The sequence below is a fragment of the Gobius niger genome, assembly GCF_951799975.1.
Source record: "Gobius niger genome assembly, chromosome: 4".
NCBI lineage: Eukaryota > Metazoa > Chordata > Actinopteri > Gobiiformes > Gobiidae > Gobius > Gobius niger.
The window spans coordinates 3,086,941-3,111,676 of record NC_136855.1 but is presented as its reverse complement, the minus strand read 5'-3'; the positions used below and the strand labels follow the sequence as shown (position 1 = coordinate 3,111,676).

The following is a 24,736-nucleotide window of genomic DNA, read 5'->3' as shown; positions in this document are numbered from 1 at the left end:
CAAAGCTCTCACTTGTACTTTACAAGCCTGTGTTTACTGGGGGAAAATGAAAAAAGACTTGAGTTTATGGCAATTTATGCTGAGTTTTGAGGAAATAACAGCAGGAACTGCAAGAGGGTCTTGGGTTCCATTCCCAGGATGGGTGGGGCCTTTCCGTGGAGATTGCGGAGGTTTCGCCTGCTATTAAGAATATGTACAATAGGGTCCCCTCTCAGTGGGACTTTCCTGGTGAATAGTGATAATTCACACTTCGGGGTCAGTTACGAAGCATTTGGACGAGTCGCACGTGTCAAAGTGTTTGCACGTTGTTCACTCACAGCGTTCTCTCATTTAGCACAACGGCACAACATCAATACAGTATTTTCCAGTTTGCATTCGCTAAAGGGCCGACAGCTCACCAGCCTGGAGACCAGTGAAAAAGTCTCCATGTGGTCTCCATGTGGTCTCCATGTGGTCTCCAGGTGGTCTCCATGTGGTCACCATCATGTGGTCTCCATGTGGTCTCCATCATGTGGTCTCCATGTGGTCTCCATGTGGTCTCCATCATGTGGTCTCCATGTGGTCTCCATGTGGTCTCCGAGAGGTCTGCGTGGTTTTGTGGTGAACACTCTTTGTTGTCCTCAACCTGTGAGACGTTTCTGTGACGTCCCTGCAATGTCTCTGAGACCTGTCAGATACCGAGGAGATCTCACAGAGACTCCATACGAGTGCAGGTGGTAGAGCAGGTCGTCCCATGATCAGAAGGTCGAAGGTTAGAATCCCGGCTCCTGAAGGTGAACACTGTTGTGTCCTTGAGCAAGACACTTCACCCTCCTTGCTTCCAGTGTCTGCGTACCCTGGTGTGTGACTGGGAGTGAATGGGTGACGTAAAGCCCTTTAAGTCTAATGAAGGAGAAGGAAAGTGCTATATGAGTTGAGACCATCTCAGGCATTTTAATCCCTTACAAGACGGCTTTTCCCCCCAGTGTTGACAAGTTTCTCAAAGCGCTACACCCATCTCCTTTTCCACGGGCAGGTCAAACGGAGAGGGGACTTTTCTACAGGGGACGAAGCTGGCCTTGGCCTCGCCCCGTCTCTCCGTGGTTCGATCATTTTGGGATGTTTCTCCAGGCTCTGCAGGAGAATGTGGCTTTAAATAAATGTGCTGGAGACGAGGCTGATGCTCAGAGCTGGAGCCGGAGGAGACGATGACTCTGCGTTTGTCTCTGATCAGATAAAGACAGAGGCACAGTCTGGCTGTGTTCGAGCTCAGTAACTAAAGTAAATCTACTCCAGTCCTGTACTTCAGTGACGTGCTTTACTCGAGTAGTTTTTGTGTTACTTATTACTTTTATTCCACTACATTTGAAAGATAAATGAGACAATTTCCACTAAATTTCCATAAAGGCTCCAAAGACAAAAGTCCATTTGCCTAAAAGCCAGTTATCGCACTCCGGAGCTGTAGGTGGCGCTGTGCAGATGAACTGTCAATGCCACTGAGTCACAATCATCTCACAGTGACGCTCATTTAAACAGATGTGGACTTTTAACTTTCAATACTTAAAGGTGCACAATGCAAATGTTTCTGTTCAAAAAGTTGAGATTAAAGCGTATTTGACCTTTCAGTGACCCCGCGGGTGCTTCGGCGATTAGCATAGCGCCTTTACTTAGCGTCCTGATGGCCTGTAGGACACTCCAGGATCAATAGTTTTTAAGGTTTTCTGATTGAACCGTATCCATGGTTTCGTAATTCATTCCATTCAGAAAACCTACCAGAAACCCTCAAAAACTGAAATAATGTGGGTCCGGGAGCATCATGGGAGCCACTGAGATGGAAAGTAAAGGCGCTAAGCTAACCACCCATACAGCCGCTGGGTCACCGAAAGGTCAAATACACACTCAATATAAAAAAAAAAAAACAATTACATAAAAACGTTACACCTTTAAGTATTCCCTACAGCTTCAGTAGGACGGCTTCATACTTCAGTACTTCCACTTAAAGGTGCTTTATGCAACTTTTTTATGCAGCCTTTACTTTCCATCCTGGTGCCCTCTGTTGTTACATTCTATCCAAAAACCTACTAGAAACGCGAAAAAACCCTGAAATAACATAGAGTGTAATAAAGGCCACCAGGATGGAAAGCAGAGGTGCTATAAGCTGTCCACCTATACAGGTCAAATATGCACTAATATTACCTTTTTTATTCCACATGAAATGTTGCATAATGCGCCTTTAAGTGAGAATCTGTCTGAGCAGAGTTTACAGTTCACCCACCAGTCCTTTGATATTTTTGTATGATCAGAATGAAAAAGAGGGTTATGTGCCTTGTTATAAATCTTAAGTACCATATGGGGTGATAAATGATCAATCCTTTATGACATTTAGTACGATCATAAACGATTTATATAAATACATAAGCACAGACTCTGCATCAGTTTCTTACATGAGTGAACTTCTCCCTCCTCCTTTTGAGCACAATAGTCTTGTTTTGTTTTGAAATTGAAATTAAATCTGACCAACATGGCTTTTAGAACGACTTTTAGAAGTGGCAGGGTTTACCAGCCGCAAACAAATCAAACTAAATGCTTTTAATGCCATTTTAAAGCACAAATACTATATCCTTTCTGCCACAATGCACTTTTTTCATATTTCATTTTCATGTTCTAGAAGCACAATTCATGTATTTTTAACTTATGGAGGAATTTCTTTATTTTCCAAGAAATGTAGATTTAATGCCAGTTTGAATCAAATTCAACACTTTTTCATTACATTTAAAGGGACTAGATAAAACTTCATTTTTATACTCACTACTGCCACCTCAGGTCTTACGTGTAACTGCAGCTTCTATATTAAGCTCGTGCATGACGGCACTTCGGACCCGAATTAACACCTTTCTGAGTGACAGTGCAGGATTTTAGAGGCAGTTGTGGTGAACAGGTCTGAGCTCATTCTATACATTAGGACATGGAGGAACATGGAGGGGAGGAAAATACTTAGTTTTAACATTTTTAAACTCTATATAGTCCCTGCATATCTATAGTCAGACCTTCATTTTGGCACAAAAGGATTTGAAGAATAGAGGATTTTTGTGTAGCCATTCACAGAAACGTTTGTAGCCACAGCTGCCCACATCATTCATCCTGGCATATTGTACATGTTTTTAGTGGAAGGAGAGACTTACACAGACAATAATGCAAACTCCAAAGAAAGACCTCGCACGACCCAGGAATCAAACCTGTGAAGCATGAGCACTATCTGCTGCGCCACTTTAATGCTTTTTATTACGCTGCAGAAACTGTAACTTTTTATTACACACTACTTTTACGTGTGAGGTCATTAAGTCAGTAAAAGTGTGCCGTATTTTTCTGGTGATGAGTCTGATCTCACTTCAACAGGTCCAACAGGTCATTTAGGTGATACAGCATAGCACAACATTAGCCATGTTAGCAAAAACATTAGCCATGTTAGCAAAAACATTAGCCATGTTAGCAAAACATTAGCCATGTTAGCAAAACATTAGCCATGCTAGCACAACATTAGCCATGTTAGCAAAAACATTAGCCATGTTAGCAAAACATTAGCCATGTTAGCAAAACATTAGCCATGTTAGCAAAACATTAGCCATGTTAGCAAAACATTAGCCATGCTAGTAAAACATTAGCCATGTTAGCAAAACATTAGCCATGCTAGCACAACATTAGCCATGTTAGCAAAAACATTAGCCATGCTAGCAAAACATTAGCCATGTTAGCAAAACATTAGCCATGCTAGTAAAACATTAGCCATGTTAGCAAAACATTAGCCATGTTAGCAAAACATTAGCCATGCTATTAAAGCATTAGCCATGTTAGCAAAACATTAGCCATGTTAGCAAAACATTAGCCAAGTTAGTCCAATAAGGTTCATTACGTCTTCTTAGCCTGGCTAACACCAGACTAAAATCACAAGTGATATTTAGTCTGGGGACCACCAATTCATTTTCTCGTAGGAGAGGTGTGGTTTACGATCGTCCATACTCGTTTATTGGGCGATACGAAAAAAAAAAAAAAAAGTCTATCATGCGTCTGCACGTAGCCATGGCCAATCGTATCATCGTATGAGATGACGTATGACGTACCCGCTGTAAACTTTTGAATATAAACTATTTAGAACAAGGTCTAAAGCTTGATCAAAAAATACCATCGTGTCTGCTGCTGTCACGTTGGATCCGTAAATAAACTTTTTTTTTTATTATCCGTAAATAAACTACAAGCTTCCATATATCGAATAGCACGTCATCGTCTTGCCGTCCCTCCTCGCTCTGTGATTGGTTCCCAAATCCACCGGAGATTTCGGCCATGGTCCCCAGGCTGTTGTGCAGTTCGAAATAATTCGAGCGCACACAGCAGCATGGTGTTAGCCAGGTTAACGTCTTCTAGTAATGATGCTAATAACTTATTAGCATTAGCCATGTTAATGAAATATTAGCTGTGGCAGCGAAACATTAGCCACCTTAGGGAAACATTAGCCATGTTAGTTAATCTTTTGCTACGTAAGCTAAACATTTGACACATTAGGGAAAGAGCTAGCTAAATTAGCACACTGTTAGCTTCGCTCGGTTCACTGTTCTCAAATCTGTCTCGTTATGAACTCCTGCTGAGACGAGCTTCTGATGAACTCTGAACAATTTTGATGTGGAGGGTCTGAAAGAGCTAGAAACGCTTTGATAACGGAGTAATTCAGGTAGCACGGTTTTAAGGCTTAAGGCTAAGCCACTTTATTCGTCACACAACTGTACAATGACCGTCAGGAGCAGATGTGGAGCCTTGTGGTCAAAATCACCTGCTGAACGAGTCCCCTGTTGTGTATGTTTTGGTTCCAGAGCTATAGGAGTGTTGCTACTCACACAGGTGCCGATTAATGTCTTTCCCTTTGTGTGCCAGTCAAACGGCAGAACCACCTAAATAAATAGACGGCAGTCAGGCTCGACCCCACCACCTCCTTCTTATACATGCGTTTTCGTCTCGCACAGCGATGGCCGTCATTTTGAAGACTGATGTGGTTATGTTTCCAAGGCAAAGAGCTAGCAGTGCTGTCAGTCAGCAGGATTTACCAACGATCTGCTTCACATTGAAGAGGAAACAGCCTCAGTCTGAGTCAGTGACGTGAGCATTTATCCTCCACACAGTAAACACATTTATGAACCTCTTTCTCCTTATCGTTGACCCAGACGTGCGTCATCGTCAGCTGTGACGAGGAGCTTCCTATTGTGTCAGTGCAGTTAGGAGGGAGTTAAAGGAGCTGTATGTTTCCTTAAGACCTCCTTTATCAGAGAACACCGGGATGTGCCTCATTGCCTGGTCTTACCATACTCTCATACTTTCATACCGAGGGTCTGGATCTTCACAATTGAGCTCTGTTAGGTGGAAGGGGTGAACTCCTTTGAAAGTTTGAAACGATTGGATCTGATTTTCACTAGCGTTTGGTCGTGACGTATGTAATACGCCCGAGTGAGTGGAGCAGCTATCATAACTCTATCATGACTCTATCATGACTCTATCATAACTCTATCATAACTCTATCATAACTCTATCATGACTCTATCATGACTCTATCATAACTCTATCATAACTCTATCATAACTCTATCATGACTCTATCATGACTCTATCATAACTCTATCATAACTCTATCATGACTCTATCATAACTCTATCATGACTCTATCATGACTCTATCATGACTCTATCATAACTTTATCTTAACTCTATCATAACTGTATCATGACTCTATCATAACTCTATCATGACTCTATCATGACTCTATCATGACTCTATCATAACTCTATCATGACTCTATCATAACTCTATCATGACTCTATCATGACTCTATCATGACTCTATCATAACTTTATCATAACTCTATCATAACTCTATCATGACTCTATCATAACGTTATCATAACTCCATCATAACTCTATAACAACTCTATCATAACTCTATCATGACTCTATCATGACTCTATCATGATTCTATCATGACTCTATCATAACTTTATCATAACTCTATCATAACTCTATAATAACTCTATCATAACTTTATCATAACTTTATCTTAACTCTATCATAACTGTATCATGACTCTATCATAACTCTATCATGACTCTATGATAACTCTATGATAACTCCATCATAACTCTATCATGACTCTATCATGACTCTATCATGACTCTATCATAACTCTATCATAACTCTATCATGACTCTATCATAACTTTATCATAACTTTATCTTAACTCTATCATAACTGTATCATGACTCTATCATGACTCTATCATGACTCTATCATAACTCTATCATAACTTTATCATAACTCTATCATAACTCTATCATAACTCTATCATAACTCCATCATAACTTTATTATAACTCTATCATAACTCTTGGGGGCAGGCTTCAATTTGAATTTCTGGATATTTGGGCCGAGCCAGAACAGACTGAAGAGCTTCCTTTACTTTTGTATCCGCCGCCATTGCCAAACTACAACCAGCCAATGCGGCGCAAATGCTTGACGTCACCAATGATAGGCTGAAATTCAACCGATGTAACGCGGCCACAGAGATCAGACCCAGACGTGCATGTAGGGAAATGATTATTTAACCGGAGTTTACGGATGGATATAAGGAGGGCTAACATCGGCTCATAAGGAGCTAAGAACAATCCCACAAGCCACTGTGCTGCCTCCCAAAGGCTTCCCAACGTTTCGATCTCAAGGTTAAGGAAAAGGAGAAAGGAGCGATCTTGACACTTTTTAGATGCAGCCCATCTTTGATATGAGATCTCCAAGATGGCGGCCATAACAACAGTATATTAGGTCTGCCGCTGTGTTTCTCTTAATCTCTCTCACTGACCTGCGCTCAGACGTAAGGAGAAGAACACAAACACTTTTCATAATTTACCGGTTTTACTATTCATTGAATATTTTGTGATCAGGGCAGCTGGAGCCCACAGTTTAGCGTGGGCGTTCAGGTCCCGCAGCACCCACGCGATCTGCACCTATGAGTGCTTACGATGGGGTGGGTTCTAGAATTTGGTGATCATGATCTCGGACGGAAGAAAATGGTCGTTTGTTGAACTGACTGATGGGATGTTTGATTTCTGCTGGTTTGCTCGACTTTCACCCCTCGGTCTCGGCGTTTTGCGGAAGGCGTTGGAGTCTGACTGTAATCACTTGTTCGGCCCGTCCCCCCGACAGCCGAGGCGAGCGCTGTATTGAACGTGTGTGTGTGCGTGTGTGTGTGTGTGTGTGGTGGGAGGGAGGTCGGTTTGCTCACTCAGCAGCTCAGGTGCATTATGGGAAGTGTCCATAAACCTCTGCAGCAACATGACACTCCCCTGTTTCCGTCTCTGTCTCCTCCGGCGCGACATGGAGACTCCTCCTCTGCATCATCTGCAGTCTGTTTGCCCTTGATCGGAGCCGGTATGTAAACATCTGCCTGTGGAACCATTCTTTATTAGACTAGACTGAAATCAGATGGAGGAATATGTTTTTTTTCCCTTATTTTAAGTGTAAAAAAATGTTATTTCATAGGCAGATTTGTAGGCACGAACATGGGATGAGGTGAAGTCGTTTTAACGGATCACGATATCTTTTTGTTTTGCTTGTTGCCGTTGCTATCTTAGACAAATGAATGAAACTGTGCTTGAGTTGATTTAAAGAATCTAAAATGACAATGCGACTGATATTGAAGAACGTGATTGTGAATCAAATCTTGCGCCACAACTAATGAAAAAGAGCTGAAACTGACAAATCATTTTTATTGCATTTAGCTTTGACTTTAGAGCAGCTTTACCTTGTGTGGCCTGCTCTATTGTTCACTGCAAAAAGCAATCGTAAAACAATAAGAAAAGTTGTCCTTGATTTGAGAGTCTCATTTCAAGAAATCTGTCCATAAAAGCCCGTCTTATTTCATCTAGTTTTGAGTGCCATGATGTATTTTGTATCTTAATTTAAGTGTTAATATCTTGCCCCATGAACAGATTTCTTGAAATGAGACTCTCAAATTAAGGACAGATTTACTTACTTCAAGAAAATGTCACTTATTTCAAGATGACTTTTTTCAGTGTCGGGCTGATTCTCGTGTTTTATTGTATTTTTTTCAGGGGAGTTCTGGGTAAAACTGGCTGAAAAAAAGATCCAGCTCTTTTCACGAGTGAGATCCAGTTCAAAGCGCTCAAAATGAACAGTCATGGACGTCACATCATTACTAACGTGACCACTTAAGTGTCTCTCAGTTTAAGTTATGTTAAATGATGATAATGTTTTCTACAGTCGCTCTCCCTTTGCTGATCTCACACAAAGCAAAGTCTATTTGGAAAGCACAAGGCAATTCAAAGTGTTTCACAGTTACATAAAACGACAGAAATAATCCATAAAACATTAGTAATATAATTGATTGATTACATTAAAAGCAATATTGGCCGTGTTGTATTCAAAGCTAAACAGAACTGTTTCCAGCCTGGATTTGAACCTCATCACATTTAGTCCTGACTCTGGGGACCAGCAGGAGACCTGAGCTGGTTCATAACAAGTCCGGGACGTCCACTTTCGAAACTTGATTTGTAGGAGTCTGGCGTCTAGAGCCTGGCGCTCTTTAGTGCAGTGATCAGCCTTCCCGGTGAAAGAGACACATGTTGATTTCATACAAAAATGTCAAAGAAAAATACAGAAAAATTAGCCTGGATATCACCAGACAAAAAAAATCACAAGTTATATTTAGTCTGGGGTCCACCAATTCATTTTCTCGCAGGAGAGGTGTGGTTTACAATGGTAACTGGTAGAGGATCATTTAAATGTGGTTGAAAAAAAATCTCCCAGTGACAACAGTATTTTTTTTCAAAAATAAATATAGTAAAATGTTGGATCTGTAAATAAACATTATAAATATATATCCGTAAACAAACTACAAGCTTCCGTATATCGTCATTGTCTTGTTCGGTGATTGGTTCCCAAATCCATGCGAAAATTTCAGCCATGGTCCCCAGGTTGCTGTGCAGTTAGAAATGATTCGAGCGCACACAGCAGCCTGGGTGTTCCCAGGCTATAGAAAAACAGACCTTTTGTAAGAACATTGACATCAATTGATCAAAGATATTTTACAGAAAAGGGGAGAAAAGTTTGCAAAGTGGAAGAGAGAGTGAAATGTGAAAGTAAACAGTTCCTCCCCCTCCTCCTCATTGGACCTCCTCATTGGTTATGAGTTGAATTTCCTGATTGTATGTGCGAAATTGTGAACTAAACTAAACTAAACTAAACTAAACTAAACTAAACTAAACTAAACTAAACTAAACTAAACTAAACTAAACTCACAGGAAAAGCTTGTCTCATTGCGTCTCATACTTTACATCGAAATGTAAGACCAGACGGGAGATTTTGCAGATTTTATAACATCTGTAAGTCATTTAGACTTCTTTGGAGCTCGATGGTGACGAGACTTGTACACAGGCAGAGCTTCTCGGCTGCAGCCGTTAGATAAGATAATAAGAATAGAAAAGGGACAGAGTAATGACATTATAAAGCAACCACATCACAGTGAGTTCTGCTCAGTCTCAAAGTGTTAACGTCACTTCACTGTCTGTTCCATAAAGCGTTTGCTCAGACAAGAATTCAAAGTTCTCCGACGATCTCTGCCCATTCACTTAAACGGACGAGAGCGTCTGTTTCACCCACAGCTCCCCTTCATTAGATACAGAACTTAACTTGGATTTTGGATGATGACGTTTGTGAATGGACGCTGTGGGCGGTGTTTGTGGGAGAGACTTTAGGGCGATGCTGTTCCTGAAAACCAGTCGACTCTCCAAACTGTTTCGATGGTCCTCTTCATGCCCCCGCTCTGTCGCTCTCGCCTCTTACCCAACCTTCTGTCTGACGGGGGATTAATCTGTTGCATCATTCCAGGTTCGTCCAGAGGCTGCAGCTGCCGCCTCCTCTGCACCGTCTCCGAAAATAACTCCAATTCAAGGAGATTACGCAACAATTAATGAGCTCTTGAGTGAACAGAGGCTTTGGGCACATGCAGACGACGGGTCAGGGCTCAGAGCGTTTAAAGACGTGGGGGGTGATGCAGAAGAAGGACGAGGTGCTGGTGGTTCAATACGATGCGCGGTACATGGCTCCTGATACGCCACGATACTGCGATAATCGATAGGTGGGTAAAGCTCTATTCGCAGGGGATTAGAACGATCTGGGGACGATGGACAGAGGATGAAAACTGAATGACGACTACAAGCCTTTTGTTCATTCGTGATGCGAGCGCTAAACAAATGGGTTTGTTTATCTGAGCTTTGTTTCATGCTACGACGAACGACATCAGCCTAGCGTCTGTGGGAATTTGCTGTGACAAAAAAAAACGCACTTTGAGTTCTGCTTTAATCCGTTAGCTCGGATGCTCCTCCTCCGTCTAAACCAGGGGTGGGCAATTCATTTCCTGAAGGGGCCACATGAGAAGCCTGAATTGAGACGGAGAGGGGCATCAACAATAACTCAAACTTATTCTGCTCAGCTTTAATTGATCCATCCATCCATTTTCTTCCACTTTTCCGTTGCCGGGTCGTGGGGGCAGTTGTTGGCGCTGCCCAATCACATTGCACCAGCCCCCTATGGCTCCTCCTGCAGGTGGTGGGTCCACAGAAGGACGGCCTCATGGTTCTAATCGGGCCTGTTGGTCTCTCATGAGGGGCTTCTGGACCGCTCTTTGTCTGACCTGTCACCTAGGACCTGTTTGCCCTGAGAGACCCTACCAGGGGCACGAAGACCCGGCAACAGAGCTCCAGGATCATGCAGGTGCTCACCCCCCCCACCACATTAAGGTGGCGGTTCCAGGAGGGGTAGCAGGATCATAATCTTCTGTAAATATTAAGCCAAGGACTAAACCACATGTAAACCAGGCAAAAACAGGTCTAGAAATAAACAAGACAAAGTTTACAGAGAAGGTCTTAAACCAGACTTCTGTTTTGTGACATCTATAATCCTCCTGTTTTCCTCGTTTAGCCTCGTCCTCCGTTTGACAGAGGCTGAGCCATGTTGAGCCTGCTCTGTCAGGCAGGCGCCAACGCACCGCTACTCGAAGGGCCGCCAATGTGTTGCGACTGTGAAATGCTGAAAAAACTGATAAGATACTTTTACGGGAAATGAGCAGTGGGCCGGATTAGATTGTTTCACAGGCCGGACCTGGCCCCCGGGCCAGGGATTGCCCAGGTCTGGTCTGGTCACTTCAAGATTTACTCACTTTTTGCTCCAGTAAGAGACACACGCAGAGAGGGGCGTGGCTTCGCCGAGGGGAAAAATAGCATCTTTTTAGCCATTCGCCATAGCCTTAGCCATAGTCAAAATATAAACGTATCTGTCACATACAAATAAAGTCAAGTCTAAATCGGGTCCATATGGATATTTTAATCACAGCAGATTTTTCAGTAGAAGTGAGAATAAAAATGGCTAGTTAGCGTTAGCTAGTGTTAGCATTAACTTGATCATTTATGTATTAATCGGCTGTTGAACCACTTTGCTCCTCTCCATGTCTTTGTATCTTTATTTAGTAGAAAACTATATTCATAATTCAGCTTTTTTAAAGTAGCCTAGTTTTTGAATAATTAGAGAAAGTTTAGATTTTTCTCCAAATTGTTTTTCCTCTTAACTATTTTCAAACATGACCATAATATGGGCGATTCTGTATCTATGGAAAAAACTGTTACAGTCCAAATATGGTCATTTCCTTTGTGGAAGACAGCAGCGGCTAAAGGCCTCTTCATACTCCACAAGACGCGAGAACTTTGTTCTTGTTCTTGAGGCAATAAGAGCAAGAACAGAGTTCGTAGAGAGAGATGTACAAGCCCGGTTTCCCTCTGTCCACAAGCCTGACCACTTTTTTTTATCACTCGCGTCTTTCACACAGGTAGCGCCAGGCTCTTCTGTTTCTTCTTCGTCCTCGCCCAAAACGTCCGCGTGTTTCTCTCCAGGACTTTGTTGCCATTTGTGTGTTCTTGTCCTTCAGCGAAGTATTTTACTGCTACGAGCGGTGCCGCAAAACTATCCATGTTGTCTCCCGTCTACCACACCGGTGTTAGGAAGTAAACTGTAGATTCTCGCTTCCCACTTCCGCCAAAATAACCCCTCCCACTAAAAATCCAGCCAATCACAGCCAGAGTTCTCACAGCCCAGCCGAACAAAGTTGTGCTGGACCAAGGTGTGAGACAGAGCTGCCGAACAGGAGCTGTGAGAGCAAAATGACGTCATTTTGCTCTCACAGCTCTGGGTGCGGAGTATGAACAGGCCTTACAGACGGGACAAGTACAGCATACACAGGGCACATGTGCAGACAAAGAGACTACACTTTAGGGCCGGTTTCATTCCACTCTTTAACTACATCTGCACGTTAGTATTTCAAAAACTAAACCTGATCCAAAATACCTCTCAGCACATTTGTGGAGCTAATATGTCACTAATAAGCACACATTTAACCTGGCTCTGTCCATTTTCAGATTTTGTCACTAATAAAGACAATTTTATCCATTTCAGTCAGCATTGGTTGCCGGTTTGAGTCCAGGTTTCATTCCCAGGTCTGTGCAAAGCCGTGTTGGTCAGTCTTTAGTGTGAGAAGCTAACGCTGCGCAGTTCAGTCTTCATCCAAACCTTTCATTAACGTCGGCTCGGTGAGGCAAGGCAGGTAAAATGTCAGAGCCGGGATTTTGTGAGAGCGTCGCCATGGAGACAGACTCGGGTCACGTGGAGACAGAAATGAATGAGTCATCCTGCCTCCACCTCCATTCATAAAAACAGATTACATTTAGTGCTGGTCAGAGCTTGGTTTCATGACTCAGAGTACTAAATACTTCTGGACAAATATTTCTCCAATCAGAGTCACTGTCGCTCTGGCACATTTTGACTTCACATAAGTGAAAGTACTAAAGTGTTTGCTGGTGAATAGGGAAAACAAAAAAATCTGTCAATATCCACATTTCTGTTCAAGGCTCAATAAATTAGGTTTGAGTGGAGTCTGTAAAGAGTGGAGTCTTATGGAGCGACTAAAGGTCAGATGTGAATGAAACCGGCCCTAAAGTTTAGTCTCTTTGTCTGCACATGCGTACATGTGTATATTTGTCTGTCTTTAGCCGCTGCTGTCTCCCACAAAGGAAATGGATCACAGCGTCATCTCGGTCACAGCCTTTCGCGCTACACGTGGATACCAAACATGTCAGTATTTGTGAACGAGTAAGCGTGGGAAAGACCAGGGAGACACACAGACATGTTGGAGTTACGTCCTAAAGACTTCCCCCGCTCACTTCCGTCAATAACCTTTAGGAGTTACTGCGCGGACGTTTTGCTCCTCGTATCATTACGCCTCACAATATAGTCCCCCTTTTTACCTGCTTATAAAATCGACATGTTACATTTCTGTGTAAATATACTTCGCATGAAAACACTTCACGTAACTTTATTTAAATAGGGAACACGTGGAAGAGCTTGGTAGCTTCTATCGTGAGCTTTTTTGGAGCTATATGACATGTGGGAGAGGCTGCGTATGTGCTCCGTTTGCGTGACAGAGTGCACGGACAAAGACCAGACGGGGATATATTAACTCGGCTAAAGTGAGCTAAGAACATATCTCAATATGTAAAAACGGTGGCCTATTCCTTTAAAGGATCAAACCAGCTAAAATGTCAACATTTACCACTGTGGGAAAAATCTATGATTTCACCCTCAGCATTCAAAGTAGGGCCTGACTGATATGGATTTTTGGGTCAGATGCTGATATGAAGGGGGTTGGCCGATAGCCAATATATGAAGTATTTCATTTATATATAATATATTTACATTCATCAAAAAAACAGATCTGACACGAGGTCAGTCACTATTATCAAGGAGTCAGGAAATAACTAAAATAGATCAAAACAATATCAAGGAGATAAGTGGAGTTTCCATTTGACATTGCGCTGGGTTAAAGGAGCCAGTCACAAGATGGCCGCTAGAACTGCCATTTGTTCAAATGTGTTACTATGGACATGTCCTATCTACAGTTTTATAAAGCTTGCTTTGTATCGGCCAATAGATAGCCCAAATATCGGCCTGATATATCGGTCAGGCCCTAATTCAAAGTAACTGTGATGAAAATGTGGCCTGAATACGGCAACACGAGCGGGACAAACCTTTCTCCTTGTATTGAGTCAGTACATCTCCACAGCGCCACCTGCTGTCCCGGAGTGTGCTTTCTAAGCCTTATTTTGGACAGAATAAGTCAGAACTGCCTTTATAGAAATGTGATATTTCTCTTTCAAATGCAGTGGTGTAAAAGTGAGTCCTGGACGGACACTGAGGGCGTAGCGAGCGCTCAGCCCTGGTGCACGTACAGGACGAGAGAGGGGCGTGTGGTGCAGTGAAATGCTGCATTGCGTCGCCTCAGAGTGGGTCAGTGGAACAGCTGAACGTCTCCACGGCAACGGCCAATGGCAGCGCAGCTCTGCTCCGAGGACGGGAGAAAGTAGGAGACGAGGAGGGAGAGCATCCAGGAAGGGGGAAGTTTGTGCACATGGAGCTTTTAAAAGCGTCAACTTTTTGCTTCTGAGTCTTTGAGGATGTGGTGATTTGAGATTTACTTTTGCTTCTGTCGCCGCGACTCTCCGTTTTTTTTTGTTGTTGTTTATTTTGTGACATGACTCAGACAAAACAGTAACTTCAAGTCATTGGGTTTTATTTCAGCTGGAGCCTCTAATGTTTTGTTTTTAAATTTGTTAACATTTTGGGGAATAAAATTCAAGTTTGGGGGAAAAAAACACATACTTTCGAACATTTTGGAACAGTTTGGAGAAGTTTGGAAAAGTAGAACATTTTGATTAGATTTTTTATTTTTTTAATTCCTGCTTGTTTGTGTCCCCCAGGTCAGAGGACGCTGTCGTTCCGCAGTGATGTCCTGGAGACTGTGGTTCTAGTCAATCCGTCAGAGGAGTCTGCTCACAGAGAGGTCAGTGTGTGTGCAGGGGGGGAGAGGGGGGGACAGGGGGGGCCCAGGGGGGGCGCGGCAGAGGATGACTGTGTGTTTTACCTGTGCAGGTGAGCTCCCTGCTGACCGACGCCTCGCGCTGGAAGCTGCTGGTACTGAGCGGACAGAGCTCAGAGCGAGGGCAGGTGCAGCTACAGACCGGTGCGTTCGGAGGGCGGAGCTTCAGGGAGATCCTGCTCCGGCCAGAGGTAAATACGGCACTAGAGCGTCCCAAATTACCTTTGAAATGTTTTCATTTTAGTGAACAAAACCTGTAGTTTAGAATCTAAAATATATTTTGTGAACTTTACGTAATATGTTCATGCACTGTTCTGAGCTGCATGTTTTTTATCCCGCATGAACAAAGTACAGACCTGTCCCTTTGGCGGAGAATTGAAATGAAATGAGGCTTTACGTTTTATCCTCTTTTTAGGAGTTGGACAAAATATCTGCAGATTTCAGTCACAGTTTTCATTAACCCCTTAAAATACCTGATCCCGTATAGGACTCGCTGTTATGTTCCGGGCATTTGGATGCAAGGTGACACAAGGGGGCGCCCTTCCAACCTTCTCAGTGTAAATGTGAATTGACTTTCTTCAGAGTGAGACTTTAGGTCAGACACCATGAGTGACAGTAACATGACGCTAAATACAGTAAGCTCTTTGTTTTCTGTTATAAAGCTGAGGCCTCTTTGCTCTTGAGAAGTGAAGAAGGAAGTCATGGAGCTTCCGCTTTAGACAGAACTTCAGACTTCTGCTGAGAGCTGTAAAACTAAAGAATGCAGTAAATAAATTAAGAATGAGATGAGAATTCTAGTTAAGCTCTTATTATTTCTTTCAGTTTTGTTTTATCACACGATTGATGCTTTTAGGTTAAAAAAAAAAATCCATATGTATCATCTGATGTAGAGTCATGTTTTTTCCAGTTCCTCTGAGTCGTGGTGGGTCATGGTGGATCATGACAGATGTGGACCGGACTAGTTACTATAGTAACTGTTGAAGAAATGAACTTCACAAGCTTCTTCCACATCAGTCCTGCAGCACCACGACTCAGAGGAACTGGGACAAACATGACCTACAGCAAATAAATGAAAAGGGTTTGTTTTTGTTTTATGAGAGTCATTAATAATTATCAATATATTAGTTATAGAAAGTATTTTTCACACATATTATGAATACTTGAATTTCTATCTTTTATTGTTACATCCAGCAGAATCTCCATGACCTCCTTCTTCACTGCTCCGTCTGTGACTGAAGAGCAATGAGGTCTCAGCTTTTTTGCAGAAAATAAAGAGCTCACTATTTAGTGTCATGTCACGGTGTCCGACCTACAGTGCAGCTCTGAAGCCAATCAGATCACGGAGACTCACAGTGGGTTGTTCTCAAATGTGACCAAACGCCAAGATTTAAGATCTGAGACCAAAAATCATATTTCAGCGCTTTAACAGGTTAACCCTGTAAAGCCCTATTGCACATAAAATATGTACATTAGGTTCCCCTCCAGGAGTCCCCTGCAAAAGAGATTCTTAATCTCAGTGGGACTTTCCTGGTTAAATAAAGGAAGAAAGATTTGATTTGCATCACTTTTTGCAGCATCAGGCATTTGTGTAGCACGAAACGCCCTTAAAATGACTATAAAACACCCATGTCATATAATCATTTAACTTTAAACAGACCTAGCCTTATATTTATTGACCTAATTACGAGAAGAAGATTTTATGTTTCTTTATTGATGCATAAGCTTTAAAACGCACTTCTTTTTCATTGCACCAATATCTAAACATTCCTTTTAAGTACAGTTGTGCTCAAATGTTTTACATAATGTGACAGAATTATTATTATTATTATTTTTTTTTAGAGAATATGATTGATAACACAATGACAATGTATTAGTCTATGAAATTACAACAATACAGCATTACAGCTCTAGTAGAAAATCTGTAAATGTTTAAGTTGAACATGAGAAATGGTGTGTTTTGTCTGTCTTGCAGGTTTCTGAAGCCTTGTGTGAGGCCTCTCCTCCCATTCAGCTCTCCGTCTGTGCTCCGAGCGACGCTGAGTGGACGTCTCTCTTCTCCAACGCGGATCCTCTCTCCGCTCACGTTGAATTCCGCCTCATTCCAGACTCCTTGTCTGTGCCCCATAACGCCGAGATGGACGGGGTCACGGAGTTCACTGAATACGTCTCGGAGACGGTGGACGTGCCGTCGCCGTTCGAGCTGCTGGAGCCTCCCAACTCCGGTGGGTTCCTGAAGCTCTCCAAACCGTGCTGCTACATTTTCCCGGGCGGACGGGGAGACTCCGCGCTCTTCGCCGTCAACGGCTTCAACGTCTTGGTCGACGGCGGCTCCGATCGCAAGTCCTGCTTCTGGAAACTGGTGCGCCACCTGGACAGGATCGACTCGGTGCTGCTCACGCACATCGGCGCAGACAACTTACCGGGAATCAACGGCTTATTCCAAAGAAAAATCGCAGAGAAGGAGGAGGAGGAGAAGAACCAGGGAATCAACGGCGATTGGGCCAAGAACCTGATCTCTCCGGAGTTGGGCATCGTGTTTTTCAACGTGCCCGAGAAGCTGCGCACGCCGGAGTCAGCGCTAAAGGCTAAACGTAGTATCGAGGAGGCTTCGCTGACACTGCAGTATCTGAACAAGCTCGGGATAACGCCGGAGCCGCTGCACCGCGTCGTCAGCAACACCATCGAACCCATCACCCTTTTCCACAAACTCGGAGTCGGGAAACTAGACATGTACGTGCTAAACCCGGTCAAAGAGAGCAAAGAGATGCAGTTTTTGATGCAGAAATGGGCTGGGAACAGCAAGGCTAAAACTGGGATTACTTTACCGAACGGCAAAGAGGCAGAGATATCCGTACCTTACCTAACGTCAGTAACTGCTCTTATTGTATGGATCCCGCACAAACCTACGGAAAAGATCGTTCGAGTGCTGTTCCCGGGCAACGCACCACAAAACAAAATCTTTGAAGGTCTGGAGAAGCTCAAACACCTGGACTTTTTGCGTTTCCCGGTGGCGACGCAAAAGGACATCGCGAGTGGAGCACCTCCTCCGATTCTGAAGCAAACCAAGATGAGATCCAGGACGGATAGCAAAGAGAGCCTGAAGTCCTCGCCGAAACCCAAACCAAAAAAGGAATCCACGAGTCAAGAGGAGGAGAAAGAGGTGAAGCCGGAGATCGCCAAAGAAAATAAAATCGAGAAGAAGGAGGACAAGAAGCCGAGTTCGAAAGCCAGCAAACAGAAGAAGAACACGGAGGTGGAGAAGAGCAAGATCGCGAAAGAGATCGCTTCAAAAACTGCCGACAAGAAGACGAAGGATGAGGAAAAGCCAAAGAAGAAAGATGAGGATAAGAATAAAAAAGACAAAGAGGAAAAGAAAGATAAAGTAAAAAAAGATGAGAAGAAAGAAGTGAAAAAGAAGGTGAAGGAGGAGAAGAAACCAGAGCTGCGCAAAATTACAAAACCAGACCTGAAGCCGCTAACTCCCGAGGTCCGCAAAACGCTGCACAAAGCCAAGACTCAGGCAAAGCCCAAGACGACAGATAAAAACAAGACGACAGATAAAAACAAGACGACGAAGGACGATGGCGCAGAGAAGAAAGTAATAAAGAAGAAGAAGAAAGTGACAGAGGAGGTGGTGAAAGCGGCGGAGGTGACGGTGGATCGATCTGCCGTGTCCTCGCCCGAAGATCTCACACAAGACTTTGAGGCGCTGAAGCAGGAGGAGGACAAAGTGGCCACCACGGTTTGCAAACATGAGAGTCCCAAAATGGAAGCGAAGGAGGAGCAGAAGGAGGACACGAGGAAGGAGGAGAAGTTTGTGAAGAAGAGCGAGAGTTCGGAGGATGAAGACGTGATCGAAAAGGCGGAAGTGGAGGGTACAGTGGAGGCGCAGGTGATAAAGGGGAAAACGGAAGAGAAGGACGTGAAGTCCGAACAGTTTTCCTACATCCAGGATGAGACCATTCCGGGTTATTCCGAAACAGAGCAGACGATTTCGGATGAGGAGGAGATCCACGAGGAGACGGAAGATCGCATGCTGAGCTACGACGTCGGCGATGTGTGCGTTCCCGACATTCCGGGGAGTTTCGACTCAATCCACGGTGTGAAGGAGCTAAAATCCGGAGCCACTTTCGCTGGCTATGAAGACGTTAAACCCAAAGCGTTCCCGTTCCTGCCGCAGGAGCCCGAGCTGGCGCCTTATCCCGTGGTGATCTCTGCACCGTTGGCGGAGGAGGAGCACGTTTCCTCGGCAACATCGATCACGGAGTATGACAAACTCTCGTCATTTGCCACCGAGGACCAGTCCTACGTCGTGGCAGCGCCGCACACGGAAGCCAACAACCAGCTGGCCAAGTCAGCACTCGCCAAGGACTACTTACATTCCGCCGGGACGATTTCGCCGACATCCTCATTAGAAGATGATAAGTGCTTCAAGTCGCCTTCGTCCGACGAACCCGCAGTTCCTGAAATGGACACCAGGGCGAGAGAGGAGGAGGAGGACGAGGAGGAAGAAGACGAGACCCCAAATGTGGATATTCCACTGGGGAAACTGCAGGAAGGATACGAACTCAAGACCAAACAGGAGCAGGAGGCCAAACAAGCGCTAACTCCTAAATCCGTGGAAGAGGAAGGTTTTCCGCTCAAAATGCAGAAAGACGAGGCGTTGAAGGTCGAAAAACAAGACACATTTTCTGGAAAAATTGAAAAACTAGATGAATTTTCTTTTAAACTTGATAAGGACAAGACAAGTCCACCTTCCAAACCGGTCGAATCAGAAATATTTGCGTCAAAACAAACGGAAAAGGCCGAAAGTCCGCCCCCTACACTAGACGATTTCCCTCCCAAACAAAAAGAACAACAAACAACAAAAGTAGACAAAGATGAGGTTGCAAAAAGTGGGGCTGCTCAGAAAGATGAACCATCTCCAACAAAACCAGATAAAGATGAGGTTGCAAAGACTGGGGCTGCTCAGAAAGACGAACCATCTCCAACAAAACCAGACAAAGATGAGGATGCAAAGAGTGGGGCTGCTCAGAAAGACGAACCATCTCCAACAAAACCAGACAAAGATGTTTTCAAACCTGCTTCGCCTCCAAAACTTGAAGAATTAATATCAGAATCTAAAGACGAACCTGCAAAAGTAGACCATTTCGCACCAATTCAGCAGAAGCAAGATCTCTTCAAGCCAGCTTCTCCTCCCAAGTACGAAGCCGAGCAAGATTTCAGACAGGAAGTCGACGATTTTGCACAAGACATTTTGAAACCTGCATCTCCCCCGGCCAAAGTAGAGCCAAGTTTCCTGACAAAACTAGACGATTTTAAACCAAAGCAAGAAGATGTAGCAAAACCAGCTTCTCCTCCTAAGTCTGGACTGGAACAAACTTTCCCACAGAAGATGGAGGATTTCAAACCTGAAAAGGGAGATATAGCAAAGCCCGCCTCACCTCCGACATACAAAGCTGACAGTTTCTCTCCTAAAGATGACGACTTCAAACCAACATCTGAAAAGGAAGACGTATTGAAACCTGGATCTCCTCCCAAACAAGTTCAGCCAAGTTTCCTAGACGATTTCTCATCAAAGCAAGAGAAGGAAGATATACCAAAACCAGTTTCTCCTCCTTCTAAATTTGAAGCAGATCAGAGCTTTTCACCAAAACCGGAAGTAGAAAAGGAAGACATTTTGAAACCAGCATCGCCTCCAAAACAAGCAGAGCTGAGTTTCCCAACGAAATTAGAGGATTTCTCAATAAAACAAGAAAAAGAAGATTTAGCTAAGCCTGCATCGCCTCCAAAACAAGTAGAGCCGAGTTTCCCAATGAAATTGGATGATTTCTCAATAAAACAAGAAAAAGAAGATTTAGCTAAGCCTGCATCGCCTCCAAAACAAGTAGAGCCGAGTTTCCCAATGAAATTAGATGATTTCCCAATAAAACAAGAAAAAGAAGATTTAGCAAAACCAGCTTCGCCTCCAAAACATGATGCTGAGGCAAGTTTCTCAACCAAACTAGACGATTATAAACCAAAAGACGACTTATCAAAACCAACATCTCCTAAATATGACACTGAATCCCCTTCAAAACCTCAACAGGAAGTCGGTTTTCATCCCGGATCTCCCCCTAAGACAGAATCCCAACAGAAGTCGCCCATTTCTCCGCCCGTTACCAGTTTAGACTTTCGAAGAGACAGTGACGATCGCTGCGTAAGTCCGGATGACAGTACGGTCAAGCTCACGTCTCCCACCGAAGACAAGCCTCTCTGCAAAACTGAAACGGAAAAAGAGAAGTCAGTCACCATATCTGGCAGTGCGTCCATTATTGGAACCTTTGAAGCTTCTGGGGAATCTGAATCAGAAGATGAAGAAGTGGAAGAGGAGGAGGAGGAGGAGGAATACTATGACAAAAAGGAACTGCAGCCGACCGTGAAAGCTAAACTGATGGAGGCGAAAGAGGGATGCTTCCTCGACGACGATTTTGGAGGCGGAAAGAAAGAAAAGGGGCAAAAATATTCTGATGAAGAAGAGGAAAAAAAGGATGACTTTGTGGAGCGGGAAAGCAAGAAGGATGAGGAGAAGAGTGTCCGATTTGGCGCTGGCGATTTCCCTGAAAAGGAGAAAAAGACGGAGATGTACATGCGCCAGGACACACCCTACGTCCACGGGAAAACGTTCAGCTACGGCTCTGTGGATTCCGAGTCGTTCAGGCAAGAGTCAAATGAGAAATGCGATGCTAAGGAGGACAATAAAGACCGCGAGGAGGTGAGGGTGAGGAGCTTCCCTTCTATGGCTGATCGACCGGAACTATCCGCCACGTCGCTAAGTTCGGAAAAAACGGAGCGATTCCAGCAAAGTCTGGAAGTGGATTTACGCAAGTTAACCGCAAAAGACGAGGAGGATTACGATGATGTGGAGACGGAATCGGAGGATGAGGAGCTAGAGGAGACTGAAGAAGAGTCAGAGGAGGAAGACGTGGAGAAGGGTGCCAAAGAAACCTCGGAGAAAGAAACTAAAAGTGACTCCAAAAGTGCATCCGGGAGTTCATCAAAAAGCCCCTCGCCAACTCGATTCGACGCGAACAGGCCGGAGTTTATCGTTTCGTTCGCGGGATACGGATATAACAGCCAAGGAAAGGTAGAATCAGACGCTAAAGGTGACACGAACAAAGAAAAAGATGAAGGAATGGCAAAGGTTGAAGTTACAAGCAAAAGCACAATGCAAGAGACGAGCAAAACTACTGTTTCCCCGACATCCGACAAAACAAAAGATGATTCTCAAGAGAAATGTGAGTTGGGAATCTCAAGCAAATCTGGAATTTCCGCAACATTTGAAAAAGACAAACAAGAAACTCAATTTAAAGATAGTTCCCCGGAGAAATCTACCAAAGATGACAAAGATTTTAGTTTAGGCGTAGCAGACAAACCAGTCTCATCCGGATTTGGAATTTCAGATCAATTTGACAAAAAGTCGGAACATGAAACATCAACTTACGGCGGTTTCAGCTCCACATTTGAGTATTCGTACAAAGAAACTACCGACAAGAAAGAAGACAGTAGCTCAAAACGGTCAGAATTTGAGAAAGGTTTAGACAAAGATGATGCGAAAGCAACTGAAACTAGTAAACCGCAGGAATCTGTCAGCAAAGACAGCAAGGAAAAGATTGAAAGAGAGCTCAAAGAAGACGAAAAAGTCACAGAAATGGGCAAATATTCAACAGTTAAATTTGAGCCGAGCGGGGCCAAAGAATTAGGGTTCTCACAAGACAAAAAAGTTGCAGAAACAAAATTGAGTGAAAAATCATCCATCTCTTCGGGATTCACCTCTTCGTTGCCGTTCGAATTTGAAAAGAAGACGCAAGAGAAGGAGGATTTCGAGGCAGAGTTTGAAAAGCAAAAAACACCAGAGATTTTGAGCAAAACGACTGCAGATTCTAGTTTCCAATATCCAGCCACCGCTGCGTATTCTTCGTCTTCCGCTTACAGCTACTCCTCCTCCACTTCGGGATCCCTCTCCATGACGACGAGCCGACAATTTGCTGAAGATTTAGAGACTCCCGCGTCTGAATCGCCAACTTCGGAACGAGTGAAAGACGATTACTTAGAAGTTTTAGAAGAAAAGTCCTTAACGCAAATGACTCAACCCGGAAAAGAGCTGCAGGCGAAGTCCGAATGCTTCTTCAAACCGGGGAAGGCGGAGGAGTTTGGGCTGTACACTTCGGAGTCGTCCAAAGAGAAGTTCGGAATGCCATCCATGGAAACCGGATTAGGAGCGACATCTATAGGGAAAATCACAGAGTTTACTGCGGACGTATCACAAGAAAAGTACGGCGGGTTCCCCATATTTACACCCAAAGAATCTCATCAAAAGGAATCTATCAAAGAACAGTTTGGCGAAATCGGGTTAGCGTCAGCAACTGGGAAAGACATCGGAAGTTCTAAGGAATCTTCGCAAGAGAAATCTGGACTCTCTTACACAGAAATGAAAAGGGAAGGATTTGTAGAGATTTCTAAAGAAAAGGAAGCAGCGAGTGCAGCTTTATTTGGGATCACGTCTTCCCCGCGCCCTGATACGGAAGGAAAGCACTATTTCGAAGAGACGGATACAAGCGAGGAAGAGGATGACGGTGACGATGCGTACATGCGAGAGATTGTACAAAGATCCAGCCCAGGAGCGGCGAAAGACACGACAACCGTTAGCAAGGACAAAGTCGATTTCAGTTTAACGAAAACAGAAGTGACCAAAACCGAATCGAAGGAGGAGATGTTTAAACCGACCGCGTATGAGTGGGAGATCAAGTCAAAGTCCGCGATGATGGTGCCGGGAGACTCACCCCCGCATTACCGCCAGGAGTTCGAGGAAGAGGTGGAAACGGAGCCTGAGCACCCCGCCAGGCCGCTGTCCCTTTCCAAAACTGAGCAAATGGGGGGCAGTGCATACGTGAGCGCCGCGGGAAAAGTTTCCCCGCCAAGCTACAGTGCGACGGGCAAAGTCTCTCCGCCCAGCTACAGTGCGACGAGCAAAGCTTCTCCGCCCAGCTACAGTGACAAGCCTCCGTATTTCTCGCCGGAGTTCCCGCAGGGCAAGCCGGACATGTCCCTGAGCTTCGGGGAGAAGAGGGACCAGAGCAAAGAGGAGTACTTTGGGCGGCAGCAGGACAGCGACGACGAGGAGAGTAAACTGGGCGCCGCGTCCAGTCGGAAGTCGCCCGGTTACTCCACAAAGCATGACCTCTCCCCGTCTTTCATCAACCCAAGTATGAGGCAGTTTGTGAGTGACGACGAGGAAGAAGAGGAGGAAGAGGAGGGGCAGACGAGCGTTAAGTCGCCACAGGTGGGTGGAGTAGGTGAAATCATATTTTTGAGATTTGTGTTAAGTTTTAATATCAAAGTGAAAAATAGACCAATCTCTCCCTTTATGATCTTTATCTGATGACACTAACACTGACATGTCTGGTATCCAAGTGCCAAATGATCGCGGCTTTCCAGTCCAGAGCTGCGACACTTTACAGAAACTGTCCCGCAACATCTTTGAAGAAACCATCTTGACATCTTGACATTGGAATCCCCCAGACAACACTCAGTCATTTCCTCTGTGGAAGACGCCGGCGCAGATGCACCTGCATGCATCTGCTACAAAACTTTAGGCCCGTTTTCTCAAAAATATGTATATTATCAAATAAGAGCCTCAGCTCTGTGCCTGGTCCCAGCCCCGCTTTGAGAACCACTGGTCTACAGTGCAAAA

At 44.2% G+C, this 24,736-nt stretch overlaps 1 protein-coding gene across 1 annotated transcript in view; it reads left to right on the top strand.

The window, feature by feature from the left end:
- map1aa (microtubule-associated protein 1Aa) overlaps positions 1 to 24,736 on the top strand; it is a 47,785-nt gene that overhangs the window by 14,145 nt on the left and 8,904 nt on the right. Inside the window, exons 3-5 of the mRNA XM_079555504.1 lie at positions 14,885 to 14,967; positions 15,057 to 15,194; positions 16,976 to 24,325. Of these exons, the coding sequence (XP_079411630.1) occupies positions 14,885 to 14,967; positions 15,057 to 15,194; positions 16,976 to 24,325 (7,571 nt within the window). The remainder of the gene's footprint in view (positions 1 to 14,884; positions 14,968 to 15,056; positions 15,195 to 16,975; positions 24,326 to 24,736) is intronic.